Source organism: Sturnus vulgaris, chromosome 5, assembly GCF_052056855.1.
Source record: "Sturnus vulgaris isolate bStuVul1 chromosome 5, bStuVul1.hap1, whole genome shotgun sequence".
In the NCBI taxonomy this organism is placed as follows: domain Eukaryota; kingdom Metazoa; phylum Chordata; class Aves; order Passeriformes; family Sturnidae; genus Sturnus; species Sturnus vulgaris.
The window spans coordinates 53,774,019-53,801,733 of NC_142247.1; the positions used below are offsets into that span (position 1 = coordinate 53,774,019).

A 27,715-nucleotide genomic window follows, 5' to 3' on the forward strand; every position below is an offset into this window, starting at 1 on the left:
AGAACACACAACCCTTTTTCTTCTGTCTGCAACAGGCATGCTATTCTTTCACATTTCAATTACTTGTTCTATAAAATCAGGAGCATATCTACAATTTATAAAATAATTTTCTAAGATTTATTTTTCACAGCTTTCTGAAAGGGTAATGAGTTCTACAAGTTCTCCAAGCAAATTAAAGTATAAATTACATATCCTTCACTTCAACAAAATATGCAAGATAGATATATATACCACAAGAATAGAGTCACAAAGTGGTAGTTAGAAAGTAGAAATATGCCTTTCTGAATTTGAATTTCATAGAATTTTACTTCTAATGATGACCTAACAAGTGAAATCAAAACAAGATACAAAGATGACAATGCAGACTAGCCCAGAATAGAGCAGTATTTGTGGATGATATAAAGAAACCCGTATTTTCCATTTCACCTTACAGAACATGTGTGTTCTGAGACCTTATAAAGGTGAAACAGAGTAAAAGTTTTTTTGCTTTTTCACAACATGGCAGCTGGTAACCTACTTGAGAAACCAAGTAGCAGCAGAAAGAAAGGCTACATCCTGACTCTGATCTCCTGTACCTCCTATTGTCCCTCCAAGAGACACCTCTAACTATAGCCAGATGAACAGAGACTAGGAAGAGGGAAGGAGGGGTGCCTGGAGTGAAGCTGAACCTGGGAAAGGTAGAGGAAAGATGTTCTCCCTAAGTTTTCAAGAGTTTCTTTGTTTCTCAATACCTGAATAAGTTATTGGATGTTTATGTTAACTGGCAATGAATTAAATTCCCCAAATCAAATCTGTTTTGCTCTGACAGACACCTTCTCATCTCTTAAAAAGAAAAACCCAAACAGAAGAGAAAAAAAATCTAAATTATCAAAAACCCCAACTTCCCTCAGCTGTAATTCTATGAGGCAACTAGTGATAATGACACTATGCCAGTTTATATAGCTAGGAATGGAACAAAGATGCTGTAGTTCTAAAACAAAGTCAATAAAATTCCCATCATGCACATCATAAAGATGCAGACACCTAAGTCGTTGCTAGACAGCTTTGAAAGAGAATGCTATCAGTCTTGTAAAACTGACGGATCTGCCTTATATAAAAAAGCTACAGGAAGGCAGTCATAAAAAGACAATTGTTATACATAAACTCTCTGAGTAGATTCCCTAAATATGAAGACAGGTACATAAGACTGGATTAAAATACGTGCTTCAAAAGAAATACTCTTCTGTTTCCAGCACGTATACCCTTAAATTTTGCTATCATTTAAACTTAAAAGTTTAAATTACCTAATGATTTGAGTGAATTAAGTGGTCAAAGAAATCCACTGAAGGCTTACTGACAAATAAAATTTTTCCTACAGATACAAAAACCTTCTGATTTCTACAAAACTAGCACTTTTCTTCCTTCCCAAGATTTTTAGACTGACTCAATAATGATAAATTACCATCTTTTGCATTCAGGAGCTGCTGAGATTACTCTTTTCTATACTCACACCAAAGGCTCAAGGTCCACATATAGTCTATTTTGACATTCTATGCTAGGAATGTCAAGAATAAACTCCAGTTTATTTTGTCTAGGTGACAAAACTGCAAGTATTTACTACTGTAATCCAAAGACTGATGTATTTCTTTGGCTATGAATTCTAGAGGTTAACTTAAAAAATCTGTTGCAAATATGAAGAAAATGAGCAATTAAGAAGAAAAACCCATATGGTTCACAGATTTACAATCCTTAGGGGATGCAGAATAACATGCTACAGTGCACTGATATAAACCACCATCAGAATCAAGGGGAAACAGCAAAAAAATTTCACATTAAAATTGTGGTTACTCTTTGATGCTGTGATTATACAACCTAGTCATCTTCATACATGTGCAGCTGCCTATTTAATGGCAGAAGTTAACATACTGCCTCAATTTTCAGTGTAATTAGCATAATCATGTAAGACTGATAATCATCCTAGTCAAAGCAGTATAAAATAGTACACTTGCTTTACATAGCCAGGGAACACTTTCTACATAATAGACGTTCTCTGTGACTTTAGTATTGCATTCCTTACTATCACTTCAAAACATCACTTCTATAAACCTAATTACAATAGTGGTCTTTGAGAACAAAGCATAAATACTGATTTTTTTTTAGTGTAGTCCTCATTCAGCAAAGCCCTTTTTGAAGGTTAAAAACAAAAAGCCACCTGTTTTTTCTTTTCTAGCTGAAATGTGAAAATTGTTTCCTATTCTCCACAGTACCATTATAGATCAGTGAATGAATTCACTTTTCTGAAAAAAATAGTGACTCAAACTCTACACAGAATTGATTAATTTAAATAACGTCCCAGAGTTTTAAACAAAACAATATAATGTCATCGGTCACACTTTTTATTTTTCTCAATAGACTTTCCAACAAAGCAAAATCCCTTCATTACCAAGCTAATAAACAAATAAAGAATGGAAGTTTACATATTGGCAGACAATTTCCCTTACCAGAGAAATTCACTCCACTGATTAAAAAAATCCACTGATTTTCTTTAAAAGAGAATTTTTACCATAGGTAGATTTTACTTGCAATAACCTGTCTTAAAAATATGACAAAATAGATGCACAGTTCAACAAATTTATACACTACAGAAGAAAGCTTTTCACTTTCATACTAGATTGTCTCAGTAGAAGCACTGAATTCTGGCTGACAGTACACAGAACTTCAAACTGCACCTACCTTTTTTTAAAAAGTATTCAATTATTATGAAGGAGTATTCTCACTTAGGTTTAACATCATGTGAGGAACCACCTGCCATGGACAGCTACCTGTAAGGATGCTTGTAACACCCCAGAATTGGTGTTAAGAATAAAAGGAGACACTACTCATGTTTAATTTAAATGAATGTAGAGAGTGACGGTCTGCATCTGTCTTACATGCCTTTTATATTCTTTCAGATTAGTCCTTATATTTCTTTAAAAATACAATTGCTATAACATGTAAATTAGTTCTTGATTTTATTTAATTAAAAAATCAACAACTATTTGGAAATCAGTAGATGTTTACACTGCCTGCATGGAGAATGCTGATTGTGAAGCTTCTAGGTCCTTTAAATAGTTTGAAATAGGAATCTCTTGCAGTCCCGTAACAGCTACTGAAAATCTAAAGTTGTCTCCACTATCATGAGAATCTAGATTCATTCTTCAGGTTAGAACTTTCTTTTGTCATAGCATTTCCACTCTTATAGAAACCTCTGTTAGGCTGGTTATTAGCATAAGCAGAAAGCCTGCATTTCTCTACACTGTGTACAGATAAAAAAGAAACACAAAAACCCCAAACCCCATAGCTTCACGTACAAACTCATTTTTCAGTCATCCTAAGAAAAACAGAACTGCTAAAAAAGCTTTCCAGATTAGTAGTTATTGATATTGTAGGACCACCAAGTTGTTTAGTATTTACTGATTAAACATTTATTGTAGTTTTACTGAGGACTTCAGCAGTTCCTGACAAATATGCTTCTATAAATTGTTAAGGTGGAAAGCATCGATCTAATTACACATCCCCTTTTGGGCAATCACAGATTTATTCCTCAGTAATATTTAGCGGAAAACCCACTACCCTAAACCAGTAACTTCCCCTTTCTAAGAGATAAAAAGGTTTTGGGCAATGTTGTTAGCAGTCAGGGACTCTAATTAAAGATTGCCTTCTGTTTCTTTTATTTCAATACACACAAAAAAGACGGAGATTACCGTAGCAAATTATTCTCTCTTCAAAACCAAATGAAACATTTAATACTGTTTTCAAGAATTAGTCTGTACTAACACCAAGCAGCTTACTCAGCTAATTTACCATTTATATTTCAACAAGATAGGAAAAAATAATACAAAAGTACACACACTCCTATGTATGTGTATATATGTACATACAAACATATATTGCAGAAACCCAAAACAAAACCTCTGAAGAATCAAACTGTTTTACCAGAGCTTCTTATTTCTAATATGGTGATATTACTTTAGACATACAATTTGGTAACTACCAGAAGCATCTGGCGAAACAGATGTTTCAATGCCATCATTTAAAAACTGTAGATCAAAGTAACGGGTCTTGAGATATCTATTAAATATTTATTAAACCATTTATTATTTTTATTAATTCCTTTAAATATCTTTTAATCTTTTATTTATCTTCTATACTTTAATATAAGAAAAAATATTTAAAAAAGAACTGCATATAAACCACTGTGAACAGAAGGGAAAACATTATTCTAATCTCTAGGGGTCCAGAAATAAAATTGCTATCTTTACCTCTGCAACAGTTTTTATTCTGTTCTGCAAAACTTAAATAAAGCCTCAAGATTTTGATTCAGAAAAAAACCTCCAAAATGGAACACAATACTTTGAAGGTTTACTGCAGGTTTAACTGAGTCTCCTCCCTCACAAATGGATACCACAACAGTCTGTGACGGGTTTGCTTTGCACTGTAAAGTTGGTTTGCTATTACTTGCTAAAATTGACTATTGTTATTCAAGTTGACCAATGGTATAGTTTAAATTAAAATCTGTTCTTTCAACTACATCATTTTAAACAAATTCTGGGCTGTTTGATGAACTTGGCTCAAGATCAAATAAAAATTGAAAATAAAAATAAAACTTAGGGCTTCAAAAATCCTTTAAGAATCTGATTTGATTCTTAATCTTCATTTTGGGCATGTAGAACTGCTGACCTGGAAGTGGTCAAGATTTTTAGAAGTGTCTTTTCCAAAATTGCTATCCTTTATTAATTTTGATTCTAAGAAATATTTCATAAAAAATAAAATATTTACAATCTACATGCATGTCTAGGTAGGATAAAATGAGATTTTAACTGAACATGTGACGTACAGATATACTGCATGTATCTGTAACAAAATGGTAGCATGGAGGTTCCCCTAGGAAAATAGGACATTAATTCTATGATACTGTTAATTGGCAACAAGGATTCTTCTTCATTCATCCCTGCTTTACGGAAAACACTGTCCAATATCTACAAGAAAAAATAAGGGTTGAGGAAGCAGTAGGTGTCACCTTGTAATGTCCTAAAATTTTCATGGTCAAGCACATAATCTCTGCAATTAGACACTACAAAGACAGAGGCTCTTTTTTCTTCTATTTACTTTTGTTTTCTTTTAAATCTCAAGGCTAAGTACTTGAGATATCCTTAAGATTAAGAGAGGGGAGAGAAGAAAATACAATCTTTGTTAAAAATTTAAAATACCTTAAGACTCTTAAACTATTGAGGAAGGAAAGCTAGGATATAGTTTTGAACACTTCCAACAGATCTTCTAGCAGACAAAATCCCACCTGTCTCTTGTACCAAGCAAGACCTAAAGCACTTTCTTGGACAGTTTTCAGAACTCATAAAGTTCTCATATACAGACATTTCAAACTACATGCCCCAAGCAAAAGCGTGCTTAGCTAAAACAACTTTCTCTGTAATAAATGATTTATGAATATAGTGAAAACTCATTTCGTTCGTCAATGTTTTATTACTCACTTAATGCAATAATGGCAATGGAAATGATTAACTTCTAATTATAGATTATATAAACCAACAAGACTAAATTAGGTACCAGTCCAGTGGTACCCACCTTCAGTGGGAACAAAGTGCAAAGCCTCAGCCTTAAGTCTTAATACGTGTAAGAAGGAGCAGCACCTTATACCTCAGGGCATATCGATATAGTGAATCAAGACCCGTGTAGATAAAGTACAGCAACCCCACTTTCCAAGCTTCCCGTGGGCATCAGCTTAAAGCTACATGATTCTGTTATTACAGTGTCAGACAGAGAATGTATTGGTGTACCACTGCACCAGATCTAAAGCAATCACAGAATTTTCTGACATGAGCCACTTCATGTCCTGACAGTGCAGAACAATCACTGACCATTCTGTACCCTCTCAAGAAAACATCACTCTAGATTGTGCAAAAAAATAAAAAATCAACATTGAAATATTTGACTGCTCAGTGAATATTTTTACTCAAAACTTCAGACTAATTAAAACTGTTTTAGAGATTTTCATTATAAAGTAGCAAGTGAATTACAACCATCTTCATAAATAAGGAATATCAGACTGTGTCTCTGCTCACCACAGAGACTGTTGTGTTATTTTAATAATGTCAACTGAAAATATACAGGGAAGACATATTAGGAAGTTATTAATGACATTTAGGCAAGGACTAGTTGCTAAATAAATAATCATTTTCCCTATAAAATTTCTACTACTTAAGAAATTGAAGTAATTAACTTGACAAATAACTCAGCAGAAAAAAAATCTCTCCTAGCTGCTTCAGACACATGCTACTTTGAAAGTCAGTGCATTTAACTTCACTGTTTTTATATATTTGGAAAGAATGGCTGGCCTAATGATTTCCAGCAATCAGTGCTTGTCTAATTAAGATGTTCCAAGTCCTCAGCTCCCCAAAGTCTTGTTAAACTAGCTGGACAAATGACAAATTTCCTTTAAGAACCTTCTTCATTTGCTATCTCCACCAGTCTGCCTAAACTGACTATCGATTTGTTGCTCTATTAGCTGGTCAAAGCTATGGTCAAAGGATCATGGGAATTCATTGTTCTGGTTGATTCTCAACAAACATAGTAAGAACAGTTCTGGCTGGAGAAAATTTCAAATCTCTTGAATATAGTACATACCAGTTCCTTTGCTAATATATGGAGGCTTGAAGAATTTCACAACGCCATATAAGTTCACTATAGTTCCATCTTTAAGATGATTTAGGGGAGTATACACGTATTTTGGAGCAACAGACTGAAAAGGCATGAGGGAACAGAAGAAAAAATTATTCAAACATTCACACAGAATTTTGTCTTTTAACATCATTCATCCTTAGACATTTATTTAATCGCAAAAAAATAAATATTATCTATTTCTTTGTATCTTATTCACTCGAGACTCAGAAAGCACCCAAGACTTTTAACTTCTTTCAGTGATGGCATCTTTATTACAGTAAGCCAACCAGTTAATTGAAGTAAGTTTCAATACATGAACCAGGTAAGTAAAAGTCATTACAATAAAGAACAATAAAAGACAATTTTTTACTGGTCCATTTTACCATGTCCATGCAGAAGACTTCTTAAAGCACACAGATCAATAGCTTTGTATTTCTGCTTGGCAGTGTCACTGCCCAGAATCCTTGTTTTGGGCTAGTGTGTGGGGGGAGGTTACCTCTAACAGACACTATGCATATCTTCTGATTAAAATACCACAATTGCTGGAGGATTAAAGAAATTAAGGGCTACTTTCTACAGTTTAGGGACTATTCTCCTCTCATCTTAAGGTGGTAATATATGCTGATTAGTCTCTTTTAAAGAATACAAGTTCTCTCAAATGGATTTCTAACTTAGGTTTTCAAGTACTGTACTGAAAAAATGAAATTGTAAATAAAAATTGAAAATGAGCTCTATCCATTGGCACTGAATCTTAAACATTATGACAAAGAACATTTAAATTTCATAAACCAGCTCCTCTGCCTTTAAAATACTATTTTTTGTAGAATTTTAATTCAGACACATAAGGGCAGGTTCCAAACAGAAATCAAAGCAAATGTAAAGACCAGTATTGGAAATCTGATTTTAAATCAAATAAAGTTTCATATTGTCTTTTTGTTTTAACAACACAAGCATACAATCTCATTTAGACTAATAGTTATCTTTAAAGTTCAAATTTCCTAAACGAACATGAAGTCTGTTTGGAGATCAAGATGGGAACCATACTACAAGTATAGAAAACATACTACTGTTTTCATATTTTATTTTGTGTTCCAGGTACATTATTTGCAAAAGTAAAAGCTAAATGACTGCTGAGATAAGAGTACAGAAATAAATTAAACAGGAACAAAAATTAATTCCATACCTTCTTATTTACATGCAGTTAATATCATATGATTTTAAAATATCCCAAATGTGAACTCACCAGAGATGCAGTTTCTGAAGCAGCAGTTGTTCCTGGTTTAGTGTAAATCTGTGGAGAAAAAATAACAAACTTTCCAATTACAAAATTGAAGGCACTGCAAATATAACATTTAATAACTTTAAAGGAAACATAACACTATACAGAAATACTAACCAGCCCTACAGACATTTTTGCCATAAAAATTGTATCTGAATCTAGTAAAATTTTAGCTACAGAAGAAAAGAAAGTAGTATTCACTGCAATTATACTCAGACAAAAGCTTCTTCCAAAAAATACACACATTTTCTAAAGTCACCTAGTTGAATATGTTAGGTCACATTAATAGAATAGAATTTGAAAGTTGGAGGCCACAAATTTAAAACTGCACTTGCTTAACATAGACCTTAAATGGGTTTAAGGTTTTCTACATAAAGGTGTATGTACAAGCCAATGCTTAGAGCAGATCTGTTTTCAGTGTGTCGTTACTTTGGGGGGAAAAAATTCACCAGAATGGGCTAAATTTTATTTGAAGGTAGTTTTTTGAGCCTTAGTTATAAGCCACTTTTCTTCAGTGTAAGGTCTTTAGAAGACCTAATCGTGGTGATTTGATGAAGGCCAGCACAGCCCCGCTCTCTGTGATGAACACAGGGCTCAGCCGCCATCCTGACAGCACAGCCCAGCCTGGCCGCTGGACACAGCCCTGGGTCACAGCCGTGCTGACTGCTGCCGGGGACCTGCTTTTGCTCTCCACCTCAGCTGCATTCCTGAAGCCGATTTCACTTTGAAACAGCAGAGTGAAAAGCTATGATCGAGGAAGTGAAGCACACACAAAGTCTACTCATTTGTACTAATGTTAAGCATCCAATGTGCACGTCCCCAAAAGAAGTGCCATAAGCTCTATTCTGTGGACAATGACGACATAAATGCACAATCCAGGCATTCAGGGAGCTACAGTTTCTTTGGGATTAGACTGTATGTCATGAGGTCTTGCCAATACTCAGCTGAAGGCCTTGTGTACTTTCTAGAATTTAGACACTTTTAGCTTACACACACCTATTCAGATCCAGGGTGGTTTTGCTAACCATGATCTTAAATGAAAAATTCTCTTTCTACCTATATATCATCATCATCAACAGATAATGAAAGTCATGAAACAGCCTGCACTATAATTTCAAATTATTTTGTTTCTCATGAGCTGTGTGCCAAGTTTTAGTTACCTATAGAGGTCATTTCCAAAACAAAAGTGCCTCTCAAAGAAAAAAAGTATTTTTTTCTTAAATTTAGGATTTAATTAGACAATAACTATACAGATAAAACTAAACAGAACTGATGTGAAAATAGTACAAAAGAACAAATATTTTACTCAGAACAAAAGGTACAATTCTCTGCACAAAATTTAGATTACAGCAATCCATGTATTTGAAAGGGAACAACTAATGATTTGAATTAAAACAGTACAAACTCAAAGACCAGAGAAAACTAAATTATAGACCTGAAATTACTCTTGTACCCTCTGCCTTGTCTGCATTATTGAAATGTGTTATGCACAATTGTAGTTTAAACCGCTCTAAAAAATGTATCTATAGTCTACTAGTCAAATTCTTGCACTGAACAAGAAGAAACTTACCTGAAAAATAATTTGGCAAGAGTTATTATAAAATTACATGTGTGCACACACAAAAACATGTTTCCTGATGAATGCGGTAAAATTATCTGTACCACTTCAGTTTCTAACAGATTTTATTGTTTTTTCTATTATAAAGCAAAATGTTAATGTAAGCATTTTATAAAAGAGGAAAAAAAAAATTGAGCAACTACGTACATAAATGGCTGATCCAGCTTCTTCAGACACTTCCAGGTGACAATCATGTCTACCATCCTCTCTTGCTGTAGGCAATTTTACCACCTTAAATCCTGCAATTATGAAGGTTTCCTGTGGGGACAGAGCAATAAACAGAAAATTACACAGACTCTAACACATGCTCTATTTTAAGACTATATGCTGTGAAATTTCACCCCAAAGACTCAAGACATTGAAGAAACAAAAATCCTGTAAAAATTGTAAAAAGTGTCTTTAAGTTTCCTGATTTAGTTCTTCTACCCACGGAATTTATATTTACAACAAATGCCAGAAAGCTTTTAATTCTGCTAAAATTTTCACACTCCTGATGCTACTGTAACTAAGTGCTATTTTTGACAAAGCCTAGGGAAGAAGATTCACACTGAATAAAGCAAAAGAATCATTCCTCTTTGAATACAATAAAGACTGACTCCTTTCTGGTTAGCTTAACTATGGTAGAAAAGAAATCACAAGTCAGACCAGCAGCCATAAAACATTTTTTCTTAGAGCTTCTTTCTCAGTGTATTACAGCTATACTTTTAAGAAACTCTCCTATAAACTCTGTTTTGGCTGGACCAACAGCATCCTTGAGGCTTAAATAGGTAGGTCAATCAACAGGTAGGTTTCTGGTATCAAAAGAGACCTAAGAAACTTCTCCGGCATCACTCCTGAGATTCTGGCACAGAAAGCAATTTTAACTATTTTCACTTTGGTACTAAGTTCCTCAGACACCACAATATGAACAAGAAAAAGAGGATTTAAAGGGTACATGACTCAAGTCCCAGCAGCAACTCATGTTCTTAGCAGCAACCTCACCAAATCAAAAAGAAAATAAAAAGAAAAAATTAAAAAAGAGGAGAAGATAGAGAATATATTAAATACCTTTAGGCAATCAGAGGTGATCAAAAAAGCTACCTGATACAATGTAAAACTCCTTTATAGTCAACTCCCTTGCTATCAGAACTGTTTAGCAGGGCTGTGCCAGGGTGCTCCATTCAAATAAACATATTAGACTTGGAACCTTATTCAAACTTCTACCAAAAGCACTTCCATAACCTTTTACTGAATAACTTTCCTTCATGTGGTTTTTTTTGATTACAACAAATAAAAGAGTTTTCTGATAAAAGTTGACAGTTTTAGCCAAATATTGCACTATGACAGCACTTTTTTTGTTATTTCAGCAATCTGACAATGCTACACTAAATGATTTAAGATCCAAAACCTTAATGTTTTGTGCAAGAAAAAGAAAGGCTTCTAGATTAAGTGACAGTGATATATGTAGTTTAAAACATTGGGGAAAATAATTCTACCAAAAACATAAATTTAATCAGACAGTTTAATTCACAATGAAACTACTTAGGGCATGGTGATTTTCAGGTAGTGTCACAATGTATACTTTGACTAATAATAATACATAAACCTAAAAGTAAGCCATATACAAAACTAAGACAAAACATGTCAAAACAATTAGAACACTCAGTATTCTTTGCACCTCTAACACACTGTCCTACTAACATACATGAAAGTGTTTCATTCTTTCCAGATACAGAAACACACAAATATAAATTTCAGGAAACTCCATGAATTTTGCTGAAATCAGGCGTCAGTACGTGTCTTTCCTTTCACTGATAGTTGATGCTACCCAGAATGTTCCTTCAACAGTAAAATCAACCTTTATCTAAAAAGCTATGCCTTGCTTATACATTATTCCCATTTCAGCAGTTTATTAGAATGCAGACTGCACAAGATTCTGGGATGTGGCTGCTGAGTCAGGATTGGAGCTCTGTATAGTTAACTTCTCTTGTCTTGCTCTCCTGTGTCAGAAGGAACCTCAGAATTACATAAACGCAGCCTTTTAACAGGCTGATAATAAATGAAAAAAATTTTGAGTAATATTAGGTCACTTGTGATTACTCTCATGTAACACATATGCCATATGTAGCATGAAAAAACAAAAAAAATCTCCTCTTGAACTGTGAAAGGACTGTGCAATTTCCACGAGGAAAAGACAGCACTAACCTCAAAACCTAGTTCTCCAGGGAGAAAAAACAGATACATTCTCAGATTTTTTTACAAATTCACAGTCAACTATGACAGGTTGTGACTTGAAGTTTCTAAACATGCAAAAAAAATTTCATAATATTTGCACGGTACTTTGAAATTTAATGTTATATTAGTTTTAATAACAGATTAGTTTCCATGTCACTTTTAGCTAAAAAAAACTTGTAACTGGATTGAGAATCAAAGCTATTTACATAAATTGGTGGATTTTCATGTCAACAGAAGTGTATTGCATAAATAAACTATGAGATTCAAATAACACTTTTAAATGGCAAAAAAAATTTCTATTTCCCTCATTCAAAAAGTGTGAAATACAGGAAGGAGTATTTTTCCTTATGGTTATTCTGTTACAGATCCAGAAGACTCTCATGAGACAAATGGTTACTCACATTTTTGGAAATTGCCAGCTCCTACCCCTGGCTACTTAGCTAAAGTTCTTACAGTATGCCAAGAATGATATGGAAATTAAAATACTAAAATCTGAAATAGTATGCAGCAAATAAACAGTGGACCTTACTGAAGTTAATTCTTTAATGGTAAAAAATGTGGTTTTTCTTCGAACTCTACTAGCTTCAGGAATCATTGTTTCCTCATATTCATATTCCTCCAAAATTAAAATCTCATTTGAGACATGAGGGAAGCACCATGAAGGGTCAGTTCACTCGAGAAGCACAAACTGAGGTTTTAGTGTAGCTAGGCTGTCTAAGGGTTGTTGCCTGTGGGTTGAAGTTTCCTACGCAGATTTTTAGTAATGATCTTTTAATTTTCTAATTGCTGCTCAGTGCCTTGTTCAAGATTTGTATTTTTATCAGGACAAAACTGATTTGTTCATTGAATTTAAAAAGATTCTGCAGCTTGCATATTAGCAAATTAGTTTGGGAACTTTCCACCCTGGCTTCCTCAACAACAGACTGTGATTTGCCCAGAGAAATCGTGGATGCCCCATCATTGGAAGTGTTCAAAGAAAGGCTGGATAGGGCTTTGGAGCAAACTAATGAGGTAAAATATGCCCACATGTCCCTCCCTATGGCAGGAGGGTTGTGACTGATTTATCTTTAAAGGTGCTTTCCAGCCCAAACCATTCTATGATTTAGTGTGAATTTATATCACAAATGATAAAGCACTAACATAAACTCATAATGCATCATATACGAATTTTAATTTAGTATTTGGCCAACATTGAAATGTCAGTAAACTGATGTGCATTCTTATAAAGACAGGTAATTTTAACTTGTTTTCCTTCTTTAGTGGTAATACACTGTCTCACAAACTCACAGGCTGACTTGTGTTAAGTCTTCTACCTGGAGCTAATCAAACCAAACTTCTCTCTCTGACAAAATAAGACACCAGCAGCAAGTCAGTAAAAAAACCCTGTATGCAGAGTTTTGAATTTTTAATTTTTTAAAAATCTTTTAGTGTAACTGTCTTTCAAGTGAATTTAAAACATATCAAATGGCAAAATATTCAGAATATTAATATAAACGGGTGACTTCCCTATTATTCATATTCATGATCCTTTGCTTGCTAGGTAAACAGCACTGATAAAAAGAATTGGTCTATTTCAACATTAGTGTGAGAAAGAATTTACATAAGCAAATACCTTTTTTGTTCTAGTTCATTTATCGATTTGAAGGGACTGAACAGATTATTTCTAATTTTAGGGATAGGTAGAGTAAGACAAGAAAAATCAACATACATCTGTGAAAAACAATTCCTAAAACAAGAATATATACGTATATATGTCGTGGTGTTTTTTTTACCCCATGGCGTATAATTTTTGCACAATCTTCGGCCATTTTTCCATATATAAAAACATTGATGCTGTTGATCTGGGAAGACAAGTTATCCGAATCTAGAGGAACAAAAGCAAAATCCAATCACTATAATTCCTCCAAAACGAAACAGCAGTGGAAAGAGATTTACAAAACAAGTTGATCTACAGAGTCTTAACACTTTTCAATTAATGTACAAACAGAAAATGTGCTAACTACAGGTATACTGCTCAGAATATTCCTCGTAAGAGGATTAAAATGGGTCTGTTGTACACCAGTGTACAATTAAACAGAAATGAAAAAGATTTTCACTTGGATAATTCAATGTATAGCGTTAGAGAGGAGATATTATCCAGTCACATTAACACAGATCCTATTGTAGAATCTATTATGAAGATATTCTAGTACATGGAAATATTGGTTAATAGCCTTCCAGGAGGACTGAAGCAGAAATCGTGTTTCTATTTCAGGAGTTTTCTACTTTTTACTGTTTCAATAATTTAGATGTGGAAACTTATGTTTCCATGGAGAATGTGCATAAACTCTCCTCCCCTGAAGAGTCACTGAAACTCAAGGGAGGTTAAGCACCTCTAGGAGAACCCTGGAGCCAGCAGGGAGACTGCATAAGGCCCCAACCATATTATTCACCCCTGCTGACACCAGCCACAAGCAGCATCACAAAGCAGGACCTGCAGAGCCCAGGCCTGCTGCCCAGGCACAGGAGCCAGGAGGCTCAGAGGGAGCTCCTGATCATTCTCTAGTCACTGTAACAAAGAACCTGAGAATTAAATTCAAGAAAATGGAAAGTTCCTTGAATCCAACAGACCCCTGACAAATCACCTGCTCCACCTTCCTGACTGGAGTAATGACAAGCTTAAGACTTAAAAGGAACATATTATTTTTTCATATAATTTATCACACGATGAACAACTTAATCTAGCTACTGGTATTCAAGTACTTGAGTAGTCAGGTGAAATTTCTTTTTCTTAAGTGCTTAAATTAAAACAGAATGAAACACAAATATTTTGCTGCTTATCAAAATACTGACCTATATTAAATGGGCCCTTACATAGTAGATGCTATATATATTATGTGGTAACTGTTATGTGCGCAATTTTCTTAAGTTAAGCATTTCGAAAATACACTATTAAAGCTATACATATAGCTAATACATTCCCAGGACAGTCTTTTAAAAACTTATGCAACAAGAAGTCTACTGAAATACGAAGACTGTATTGTTTCCTTTAAGATAAACTTTTGTTTTGTAGAAAATGAACAGTTTTAGAGAGCATTTTAAATCTAACATTCTACTGAACACACTATGCAAAAGCAGGAACTACTGATGTAGTACCATAAATTTAAATACATTTAAAATGCATACTTAAATCTAGTTACCTTGAAGAACAATCTTGAAAAAGTCTGTTCCATCTCTGAGTTTTGTTAATGGGTAGGAAAGCGTAATTATTCCCTACAAAGCAAAAAATAAAATAAAATGTAATGAATTAAGACTGTATGCCTCTAAGTTACTGAAATACTGATAACATAAAATAATAGCTGAAACATCTATAAATAAAATAGACAGAATTTAAGGAACAAGCACAAATTGCCATCTACATTCATAGCAAAAAAATCAAAACCCAAATGCAATAGACAGCACTAAAAAGCAACATTCCTGAGATAGAACAAAGGAAGTATTACATGTCAATACTATTTAGATGCTATCGACTAGATGATAAACTTAAACAATAAAACAGTAGCTATGGAACTATACATCTAACTTTTATTAGTTACAAAAACAGCAAAAAAGACCAGAGTTTTAGCACAAAATCTGAAAGGCATCTGAGACGGTAGTGATCAAAATCTTAAAAGATACAGCAATTTAACCAAAAATACTGGCAAAGGATTCAGCATAAATATCAGAACAAAATCGCAGTAAAGGTAAAACAGATGCATATGAGGATAAATAACCTTCTGTGAACAATATACCTGTGAGAAGATTACCACAATGTTTTGAAACTTGTGTCCTAATTATTTGGCAATAATACAAATGCTCTAGAAGATGCTATGATTTAACAATTAATTCAAAATACTGTTTTTATTGTGATGCTGAAGTTACAATGAAGCAAAAATCAGCAACTTCAGTGAGATTAACATCTCTTTGGAACCAAGACATCTAGTTAGAAAGATGGTATCATCAACAGTACCAAAAATGTCAGTCAAGTGTACTCTTTCACAGTATAGCACATAAAGCACTGTAACCTTCTCAATGATAAAATCATAAAAATTGGTTCAATAAAGAAATATAAAAATATTGAAAACAGACTCTGTACCTACATAAACAGTACAAAAACAGACTAAAAAGTTTCTTGTAAAAAGAAAGCAGGGCAATATGTCTATAAATGCAACATTATGAGGATAATCAGGTAAATCACACTGATTTTACAGTGAACATCTTCAGTGGGAAATTTGACTTAGATGTCAGCAAATGCTTCTTAAACCAAATAAGGGTAAAATATGCAGCAGTGAATTGTTACTCAAGAGGCATTTCAGAGTAAAATTTGTCCTATAGAGTGCTGAGGAGCAATCCAAACCAAATTTAATGGGATCTTACTCTTTTATAAACTAATAATATCACTCCAGAAAACACCAACATTATTTAGAGATGCTGATTTCCAAAATAATTTGATAATTAAGTCTCCTCACAAAACTCATTACTCTTCTTTTTGAAAAGCAGGAACTTACCTGTTAAAAACAGAAGGGTTTCTCACTTGTTTTCAAACTTACAGCTTTATTTAAGATTTCACTATATATATATTTATATATATAATTGTTCTTGCTGAGATTGTCTTGAATTGTACTGACAGGTAAATATAAGCCTACAGAATTTTCCTTGTAATAAAGTCTTTGCAATGAAACAATCACCTCAGAAACACTCAACATTTACATATGTATTTTTTCCTTAGTAAGAAATTTTGATCTGCACCAACACACTGTATAAAAGTGGAATTCATTGATGCAATAGTGACTGCTTTTTGACCATCTTCACTTTTTATTTCTCCTTTTACATCCCAGTATCATCCAAAGAGTTTTCAAATTCTGGGACCACATTCTCTGCTATAATGGTCTGGCCCCTCCACTTTGCTTTTTATCCCAAACACCTACACTACAGTTCTCTTCCCCAGCTACTACCCATTTCCTCATACTGCCCCACTGCCTCTTCCACATGCCTGAAACTCTTGAGCTCCAAACTTCAAAGAACCTAGCTTAGACAAACCTGCTCAAATTGACTCTTCCCTCACAAATTCTGCACTGCTTATTGAGTTCAGAAGCAAACTTTTCCAAAACCCTCCACAGATGCAGTCTGAAAGTGACCATGTACAATTCTTTTACTGCATGTGTCTCCCTCCTTACAAGGCCTTGCTCTCTCAGTTTGGTTCTATAGCTGATTTTCATGTTTGGTTCAGATCTGCCACAGCAAAATCCAGAGGATGACGAACTAACAGGAGAAGGCATCATGCTTAGTTAACAGACATGATGACTGAGGAGGTACAAACATTGCCTGAGCTGTTTTCATACAAATTCAAGACTTGTCGTTCTCAAAGAGGTGCCAGGAAGATGAAAACATGCAGAAGAATGAAACGACTGAGGCACACAAGTCAGACAGAAGCATCCCAAATGTTTTTTGTTGCTTTTCCCAGAACACATTTCATAAAAATCCTCCTCTGCCCTTCCCTCCTTGTCAAAGCAGAACCTGATCCTTATTTTGGCAGGTCTAGAGTGACAGTGTGCCACCACTAAGATAACCTAACATCAGTGCATTCTAAGGTTCACTTCAAGCTCAGCCTGCAGAACTGGATTTTCCTTCACATTTAATGGTGCATTAGCACTGGCTTTATCAGCTCTCCACTTGTGCTGTTTATGCCAAGCTGTTTTAGTTACCTACTAATCCATGGCAGCAGCAGCATGAAGTTCTCTTAATATAAGGCAGAAGTGTGAGAAAGACATTCTACACATTCTCCCTTCCAGAATTGGCTATAGCACCGCATGTATACTTTAAATCATAGTCTAGTCGTAATTGCTCTGCTTTGCGAATGGAAACATTTATTTTGGCAGAAATATTTTCTAATTTATAATGCATTTTTGTCTCCTGCACCACTTTCTTCTGAACAAGAATCCCTGTTCTTCCATGTCAGGGCTGCTTGCAGACACAGCTCTTCAAAGCAGGAAAGTCTATATATCCTGCAAGTGAACAGGGACAGAAAACTATACCCTGAGGAATAAACCCCATTTGCTAGCAGCAGTGGCTATTGATGTTTCCATTTGCTCCTTTACAAGACCTGAGGGAGGCTGAATCATTCTCAATCAAATCACCTCCTACACCACTCAGCTGCTGCCTGCCTCCGAACAGGGCGGTTCTGTTCCTTCACTATACTAAAGTGCACCACTCCTGGCATCAATCTGACACCAGAATGAACCAGTGCAGAGTGATAGCAGCAGAAAATTATCCTCTCTCCAGCAATATGGATGGTCTTCTGCCAGTTTCCTTCTCATGAATGGACTCAATCACAGGGTCACATAAGCACTAGAGCTGGAACTCAGAATACACAGCTGTCATAGCAAAAATGTTTCTTTCGGATACAGAAAAACATTAGATCAGCTCATATTTTTAAAATGTTTGTGCCATTTTTTGAAGGATTCAAGACAACTTAGGTTTTCTACAGAACTAGATTGCCTTATATTTTTCCCCTTTTTTACTTAACAAATTGAAAGAAAGCCTGAGTTAATGCTGATTTCCTGACACATATGCATCAGGGATAACTAAAACGATTCTCAGAGCCACAGACAAAAACAGTTAAACAGAATGAAAAAAGAACACACTAAAGAACTGACACTGCATTTTACAGAGAATATTTGTTTTAGGCATGAAAAAGGTTATTTCTGCATTTCACTAGTGTAACAGAATTATGCTTCCAATCCAAAATGTATTTGGGATGACTGTCAAGTGTAAGTACACACTTATATAATGATAAAAAAATCTAATTGTGTCTTGATGCTGGTACTTGCTACAAACAATGCTTTTTATAAAACTGGATATGGCATTGTTTAATACAAAAGGAGAACTATTTTAGAAGTTTTTTAGTTACTCTGAAATCTGATCTTTAACAGGATTGAGGTGCTTATTATTATTTTTTAAAAACAAAATACCACTTAACCTCCCCCAGTCCCTCCTTTTTCAGGAAACCATCCTGCACAATGTTTTTTTAAATTGGTCCACAGCTTATAAATCCTGAAAATAGAAGCTCTGACAAAATTCTAGTCTGATAATGTCAGAGAAGGTACAGGACTGTGAATCAATGAAGGTAACAGCAACACACAATGAGATTCAAAAAGGTCCTAATTTTCCACTGCTTAAAGACATGCAACAGATGAATACAGAGACATACAGTTGCAGAAAGTCACTAACTGAGCTGGAATATGGAAGTGCCTTGCTAATGTAAGAGGAGCTATTTCAAAGCAAGTCAAAATTTTTTTACTGGTCAGTTTACCTGAATGTATCTGTTGGTGTAATCACAGCCTTCTTGCAAATGCTGCAAATTCTCCTTCTGCAAATGGCTTGGTAGTGGAGTCTCAGATTGTTCTTTAATGATCTTAAGCAATTGAACAGGCATAGCTGCTTTATCTAAACAAAAATCATAAAAGAGTCCTGAAGCTCCTGATTTTGCTCATATTAAGAGTTACCAGAAGTTGCATCTTACTCGGGAGGGGAATATTCACCTATTTCATAAGAAGACAATTTAGTTATGCAAAACTAAGAATTTTCAGAGGGATTGGCCTCATATCATAGTACCATAAGTCACAAGAAGAAAGTAACATTTCCTTGGCAAGAGACAACCATCCAACCAATTTGATTTTTCAAACATTCCAAAACACTGTAAATGCCAATAAAATATTACTTTATATCTAAATAGATAGTAATACATAGAAATGCAAAAGGTAATGTAAACAGTGCTAATATTTTATGTACAGAAATGTAGATAAAAACCATGCAAAGACTTTGAATGACTCCTTCCCCAGCACAAGGTCATGGACAGTCTTCATACTCAGTTTTTTTCCCTATAAGAAAATTTAACTGCAAGAAATTAAAACATGTCATTTTAACTTTAAATGAAAAATATATGCTTATGTACAGATTGAACTATTTTCATCAATAAATCAAGAAATTAAAAAAATAATAAATAAATAAAATGGGTATCTACAGATGCTACGCATGGAAAGCACTTGGAACTAGTTAAGAAATATATGACTCTGTCATCTATGGTCTGCCCCCACTGTGCTAAAAATCAATGAAATAAATTAACAGTGATAGTGTTATAATACAGAGAATAGGGGAGAAGAAGAGTAGTCTATTGCAGAGAAGTTACACATAAGAGAAATAGAAAAAAGTTTTCTAGCAATAAGGAGCTATTGTTGTATTTTCTCATTACATTATCATCTTATTTCTTCTGGGGTTATCTCTGTCTCTACAGTATAATTTTTATTTCAAGTGGGTATCTACAGAAAAGCTGTAACATCATCAATATTTCGTTTCCATAAGTTTTAATAAACTAAGCAAAAAATGCTTTCTGTTTTCTGAAAATCCAGATGGCATTATTATGGCCACAGCCTTAATTTCAAACAGTTTTAGCCATTTTCACATGACAGTAAAGAGGAAAGAAAGTATTTCCTGTAGTTTTGAATGGACACAAAAACTTGGTATTCTACTCAGTAAAAGCTTGAACTACATTTCAGTTGTAGTTCAAAAGAACTTGTGCAATGCTAAGCAGAGTGAATTCCTACAAAATATTCAGTTAAAAGGCAATGGAACTGGGAAACCATTGCAAAACGGAAAGACCACTGAATCATAAGTTACAACCATAACTCAACACATACAGGTGCAGAGAGCAAAATTATACACATTCTTTTAACAAGTACCATATTCTTCAGAAAAATCAAAATTCCACCTTATTGTTACTCCAGTATCCAAAGATATCAGACTTCACTAATAACTCAGGACTATTTATCGTCTTGTGAGCAACCCTTCTTTCTCCTTCCCCATTTTCCAGGAAACTCCCCAGAGCTGTTATTCTTGTCTAACAGACATAAGCAAGAAGTCACAGTCACTCATGACGTATCAATAAAATACCTGGGTTCGAGGATGTCTCAGTTGCAATAGCACACAGAGGCTGACTGGCTTTTGTTTTTTCCTAGCTTCCAATACACATGAGGAAGGAGGCAGAAATGAAGCATTATGAACTGACTACAATCCTCATTCTATGTCCCCTGCACTGCTCAGGGGAGAAATTGGTAGAGAAATTGGAGTGGAGCTAAGACCAGAAAATGGGAGAGGTGGGGGAAAAGGTCTTTAGATTTATTCTTATTTGTCATTATCCTACGCCGATTTGATGACCATTAAGTTAAATTACTTTGAGTGTCTTTTGTCCATGTAAACACTGAGTGATCTCCATGTCTCAATCTGCAAGCTTTTAGTTGTATTTTCTCTTTGCTGTCCCCCTGAGGGGAATGATAAGAGCAGCTTTGGGAGGCACCTGGCTTCTAGCCAGGGTCAACTTATGACAGCACAGAGCTGGGAGATACAGCACCAGACAGATTTCAATTTCTGCTTGAGCTGAGGGAGAAGTAAAAGCCTGCTACAAAGGCGCAGATACTGTTCCTGCTTTGACTAGTCAGGTATTAGAAGTCAGAATTTCTGTAAGATGCTACTAAATGAGGCTAAAAACGATGCCTTTATCTGTACGTTTTCAAACACACACCACAATAGCATTGTCATTAGCTCACTAGGATTTCAAGTCTATAGTGAAAAGAGCAACTAGAAGATTTATACAGCTTTTCAGTTCAAAGTATCTATTTCACACTTCATTCTAGCAGACTGAGAAGCTGATCTATTCCACCTATAAAGAGTCAACGTCAAAGTTAATCAGCAATATTGATCTTTACCCAGTAACACTATAATGACCCAGGGAGATATACAACATAACAGATTAACAATTTCTGTCCTGTTTCTCCCTGTTACACTACTTGAGCAATTAAAAATTGATTTTTCTGTTTTTTTTTTCCCCATGAAGATATCTTAACAACACAGAGCATTTTGTTATTATTTAAATTTATGTAAATAACATTCCACTAGAAAACAAGTGGAGTGTTTTTACAGATCTTGAATTCCTATACATATAAAACTAAGGTCGTGTTCTAACTGCTCATCTCTGAAGCTTTCAGATCCTTGCTCCCAAAGACATGAGTATCCAGCTCTAAGACTTATAAAAGTAAATTTTCCAGAAAAAACTGATAGAGCATTGGCTTTCAAAATCTACATGAAGATATTGTTAGTGCTGTTCTTGGTGTTCCCAACTCTTCTGGAGAGCAACTAAGTGAAAATTAAACAAGTCTGTCAAATACCTTTTTTGCTCTCAATAGCCTGACTAACACTTACAGGAATCATTCCAACTTTAGCCTAAGAATCCTGTAAATGGGGTAAACACAGCTATACATTAGGATGGACGCTAAAAAAAAAGCCAAAACAAAACCAACACAGACTGCAAGAAAGGCAGACAGCAGCATGAGATACTTCTTGAAGAGGAGCGAGAAACAACACATACACACAGCAGAAGGAAGAACACTGTGAACTACAAATACCTTTTGCCTTCCAGTTAATTAAAGTGACAAAAATATGAAAAGTGAGCAACCAAAGAGCTTAACAATTTTAACAAAGCATCATATGAAAGTATGTAGACTGTTCAAAGCAGACGATATACTGTATTTAGGATGTGACCCACAATTTAACACTCCCAAAGATAATGTGATATGCATCACTCAAGTGAAATAGAACACTAAGGATGGCTACACATGTGCTGCTCTGCCCTATCCTTGACATTCTGCCTACTAGCTAGAAAATTCAGTCCTTTTTGTACGACCAAGAAATGCTTCGGTCATACACAAAAATTACATGAAGAGAATAATGTCATTTTGGGAAACAGAAGAGAATAAAACACATGGCTGTGTGGACTTCTGAAGGAAACCTCACCAAAGTCTCATGAAGAATGAAGGAACAGCCAAGAGCATCGGGATTCTATTGATGTAGTCAGTCACAGCTGTAGATATCTGAAGCCCCTGTAAAGACAAATATTAGTCAGAGCAATAGTTGGGCTAATTGTGCTAAAGTAATTATGAAATAAGTCATGCTTCATTATAAAAGCACATACATTTGTAGACACAGCCATACATTCCTACTATATTTTATGCAACACTTTGTCATAAAAATGAACATTTGCAGCTTGAACAGAATAGGCAGTACAGAACTACCACAAACCCAACCTTCCATCACAAGACAAAGCTTTTGTCATACAGCAGTCTTAACGAAATCAAGAAAACCATCAGTGAACAAAGTGTGTAGTCTATCAAGATTTTTTTCAAATCTAATTTTGCAATTTATTAGTTCCTTGAAAATTCTCATGAGGTGAAAAACAGCATGTCAGATTAACTAAAATAAAGAAGAAATCAAGTCAGTAGCATGACACGTCCTATTCTCTTAGCTGCAAGGCTTCCGCTGGCCCTTGCTGCTGATCCTCGGGCACTTATCTTTTTTGAGAAATATGTCCTCGGCTATTTTAAATTTAATTACATAGGTGATGCTTAGTTTCATTAGAATATATCTAGGTTTCTTAAGCAAACAAAATTTCCTTTATTTCAGATTGAAATTTATTCATCTAACATTGTGCAGAAGAGACTACAATCAAACATTACCTGAGGAAAAGGTATTCTTACACAGCTATTACTATCTCAACAGTACTTCAGCTCTAGAAAGCAGCAATCCACTGCAAAGCAGCGGCCTCAGGAGGCCAAGGCTACTCTACAGATCCCACACTTCACACCGTATGAACTAATCGCTTCAGAAAGTCAATCCACCAGTTACAAGCGGAGACCTTTAAAACCAAGATCATTAGCTCAGGCGTATTACCAACAAAACTTCCCTTTCGGTTAACTCAGTGCCCGGAAAGAAACTTCCAAAGCCTTGGAACACTGTGCGGGGACTCAGCTCCCAGAGCAGAGCCTGTGTGCAGGTCAGCTGCGGGACGGAGGAATGTAAAGCCGAGCCCGCAGACCCGCCGGTCCCCGCGCACCGCCAGCCCTTGTTTGTCCCTGCTTGTCCCGGTCCCGGATCCCCGTTTCCGTCCCTGTTTGTCCCGGTCCCCGTTCCTCTCCCCGTCCCCGTCCCGCCTCGCCGCGCGCTGCGCCACTTCCGCCCGCCCCGCGCGCCGGCCGCGCACTGCGCATGCGCGGCCGGCGCGCGCACGCGCAGCCGCGGCGTCGGGCACGCCCATCCCTCAGGGACAGGGATCGGGCTGGAACCTACTGTGTTCACTTTTCTCTTCTCGTTCTGTTTTTTTATGTCTGTAAAAGAGGTGTTTAGCATTAAAAATTAAAACTCCGTGAACTGAGATGATGGAAAGCTGATACATTATAAGTGAATTAAAATAAGTTGCACTCCAGATTAAGTGGTCACTTGATGTTTTCCTCTTCTCTCCTTTTTTGCTGTTTCTTTTTCCAGTTACTTTTTTTTTTAAATTTACTATGAAATAATTTCTATAAAGTAATCTTAAACCTAGAAGAATTGGAGGTTTTTATGCCGTACCCTGCATACAATCAAAAGAGAAAAAAATCAGAATTTTGATAAAAGAATACCCCAGTTTTATGTGTCAACAAAATAATAATTAGGCCTGCCAGAAATCTAGCCTGAAGTCTGCTTTTTCTTTAATTTTTAATACTGTTTTAGAATGGTAGTCATACTCCCCTTCAGGAGGATGGCACGGGGCAGGGGCGGGGGCGGGTGACGGCAAAGCGCGGGCTGTCCGTGGCCGGGCTGTCCCCGTGTCCCCGGTGTCCCCGGTGCAGCCCCTGGGGCAGGAGCCCTGCGGGCCCTGGGGCAGCCCCTGCGGCCAAGCCCGGCCCGGCCCGGCCCGGCCCGGCTGCTCCCCGGTCCCTGCTCCGGCTGCCGGCGCGCCGCGGAAGCGCCGCGGCCGCTGCCAGTATGGGGACGGGATGTTACCGTGTGGGGTAAGCTGGTAAAACGTGGGTGCCACGGCCATGTTCAGGCGAGCTTGAAAGCCGTCACCTGCTGATAGCTAAGAAGTGCGGTGGAAAAGAACACCCTGCTGCTTGCTGGCGTCTGTTTAAATGGCTTTGGAAACTCGTATTCATCATTGACAGCGACACGGGGTCCCTGAGGCTCGCTGGTGTTTGCACGCTGCAGGTTGACACATGCCAGGATCCCTCTGACACATGCCAAGGTCCCATTTGCAGTGCTTGCTGATTCAAAATTACAGCGTTCGAGGCTCAGCATTGCGGCAGTGACGCTTCTTCCTTTAGAGACTTAAGCTTTCTGTCTCCAGAATATCAGAGGTATTTCTGCTGCTCTCTCTTGTTCCTTTCCCATCTCTACTGTCTTGAATATCTGCGACAGTTTTCTTTTTCTTGTTTTTTTCACTTAGTGATTTTAAAAGTCCCACTGGAAACAAAATTTCTCCTTTCTCTACCTTCAAATAATTTTCTTCACAGCCCTCCTATTTTGGAACTGGTTTAGTTATGTCTCTGGAGTTTTTTATAGCTACACTTAGAATTCAAATTCAATTCAAAAAAATGGAACTTGGATCCAACCATGTTCAGGAAGCCTCTGGAGGGACATCTATGCTTTGTACTCATTTTCACCGTTGACAACCTTTTCTGGAACAGGCTTCTTCTCTTTGATCATCACTGTACTCAATAAATTTTAATCCTGTACCTTCCATTGGGTATTGATGTACCATGCTTGATTATGAACAAAAATATTATTAAGACCTTGTTATACAGGTATGATAAAAGTAGCCCACAGTGAGAGCTAAGACAGAGATGGGAATTTAAGCACAGCTGGTTACATAGAGGACTAATGATCTGCTGTTTGAAGAGCCAGCTATAGCTGATAGGCTGAGAAGGTTAGTGTGACTTGCCCACATCCTTTGTTATCATCAAAAGATTTTAAGAAATCAAACTTATCTTTAGGTTACTAAGTTCTGTCAAGCGAGCATTTCTGGTAGAATATTGTCTGTCTTCTTTTATGACCTCTAGTTTTAAATCTACATTTTGAAAACAATAGTTCTCAATATAGAAAGCAATAAGAAAAATTCATCAGCAAGAAAAAGTTGATCACGTGGTAAAAGAATTAAATACTTTAGAGCCTCGTGTCATTCAGTAAAAAAAAAGAATAATTTAAAAGTATATGGTGAGGAAATTGTGCTTTAACTCACTTACGAATTTCTCTTTTCAGTTTCTTTTTTTCATGTCTGTAAAAGATCTGTTTAACAATTAAAATTATGGTGGAGTGAAATCATGGAAAGCTTCTACGTTATAGGAAATTAAATTAAAATAATTCTGAAACATCAAGTTGCACTCCAGAGTAATTTAAATGGTTCCTTGATCTTGTCCTCTTACTTGTCTCCTCTTTTGCTGCTTCTGTTTCCAGTTCCTTTTTCTAAATATACTACTAAATTCATTCTATAAAGTAATCGTAAACCTAGAAGAACTGGAGTATTTTATGTCCTGTCCTGTATATAATCAAAAGAGTAAAACTGAGAAAAAAGCTTTATATGAGCAAAATTTTGATTTTGATAATAGAATACCCTAGTTTTATGTGTCAACAAAACAATTGCGTCTGCCAGAAATTTAGCCTGAAGTCTGTTTTTCTTTAATTTTAACCTTGCTTTTTGTGGCAGTTACCTTCCTTTTCAGTAACTTGTTTTAATTCAGAAAATGTTATGAGAAGTTGGATTAATTACATTAGAAGGTGATTTTTAATGTTCCGGTAAGTGTGCTTATTCTTGTACTACTTGCAGTAATCTTGAAATGTGGTGCAATTTATATGTATCTGTCTCGGTTTGAAAGACAGGTATGGTCTAAGGAAAGGCAAGAGCCCCTTTTCTGCGATGCAGAGTGCAACCCCCCTCCCTTTTAATTATTTTAGGTCCAATTCAGACGCCTTCAGGCAGGAGATATGGGGATAAGAATAACAGTTCTTTACTGGTATCTAACAAAGCAGAAAAACAACAACAGCTATAAAAATTGGCAACAGAAACAGTCTAGCTCCGCTCCAGTCCCTTCTGGCCGCAGGCCGTCTCCCTGTGCTGTTACCGGTGCTGTGGGGGCAGGGCAGGTCCCGCGCAGTTGAAGAGGGCTGGGTGATGGCGGCCGCGGCCCAGGGGTGAGAGGGGATGGGGAAAGTGACTCCCCCCTCACGGTGTCGGTCGTGGTGCTCAGCAGAGTGTCTGGAGGTAGTAGGGTGAGCTAGGAGAGCAGCAGAGCGATGTCCAACGGCAGGGAGCGTGGATCTCAGTGCTGGGATGGCAGGGGAAGATGCCAGAGCAGAGCCCAGGTTGTCTTCCCACTCCAGGAGCCAAGCGAGAGAGAGTCCCCCGCTCCAGACCCCCCGTCCCACCTTTCCTTTTCCGGTTCCCCCCCTCCCCCTCCACCCACCCCCCTACGAGAGAACATTATCTGTCGTTTTAAGGTGTAGCCACAACTACTTAGCATAACAATGGGAGGAATTCCACAGAAAGAAAAGGGGAGCAATCCAACCCCCAACAGTATCATAATAGAAAATAGTACCTCTGCAGAGAAAAAAAAATATTCACCAAAACCATAATTCTGATCTTAATGTTGGTTTGCTTTGTGGCTTTTAATGAACTGCTTACACTCCAAAATGAAAGTCTATAAATGAATAAGATGGTAACATTATTTCTTGAACCCGTGTTTTGGCGTGTGGTCCACATGTAAGTTACATATGCTCTTAACCAGTTTAGGAATCCTTGGAAATCCCCCAAATGCAACTGAAATTCTGATCTCACTGAAAATAATAAAAACTTTCCATTCACTTGAGGAAGACCAAAAGGTCCCCTTGTGCATCAAAACTGTATGTAACATAAGAAATTTAATCAAAGCTTTCAGGAATAGGAGCCTTATACGTTAAACCAATACCTAGTCACGGGAGCTTCTGTGGACTGTTCTTTTAATGAGGCAAGACCTACATAAGGATTTCAGAAA

General features: G+C 36.3%; 1 protein-coding gene across 5 annotated transcripts in view; it reads right to left on the bottom strand.

Moving 5' to 3' along the window:
- POT1 (protection of telomeres 1) overlaps positions 1-23,760 on the bottom strand; it is a 57,698-nt gene extending 33,938 nt beyond the window's left edge. For 2 of the 5 annotated variants that reach the window (XR_015804037.1, XR_015804038.1), the window contains exons 1-7: positions 22,671-23,760; positions 19,138-19,271; positions 14,987-15,059; positions 13,580-13,671; positions 9,741-9,851; positions 7,940-7,987; positions 6,661-6,775 (exon numbers count right to left, since the gene is read on the bottom strand). Coding sequence is in view for 3 of the 5 variants with exons in the window: in XM_088165750.1 (XP_088021876.1) it covers positions 6,661-6,775; positions 7,940-7,987; positions 9,741-9,851; positions 13,580-13,671; positions 14,987-15,059; positions 19,138-19,260 (562 nt within the window). In the remaining 2 variants the exon portion in view is untranslated. The remainder of the gene's footprint in view (positions 1-6,660; positions 6,776-7,939; positions 7,988-9,740; positions 9,852-13,579; positions 13,672-14,986; positions 15,060-19,137; positions 19,272-22,670) is intronic. The other 3 variants (XM_088165750.1, XM_014877744.2, XM_088165751.1) reach the window with 3 other exon arrangements.
- Positions 23,761-27,715: the final 3,955 nt, after the last annotated feature.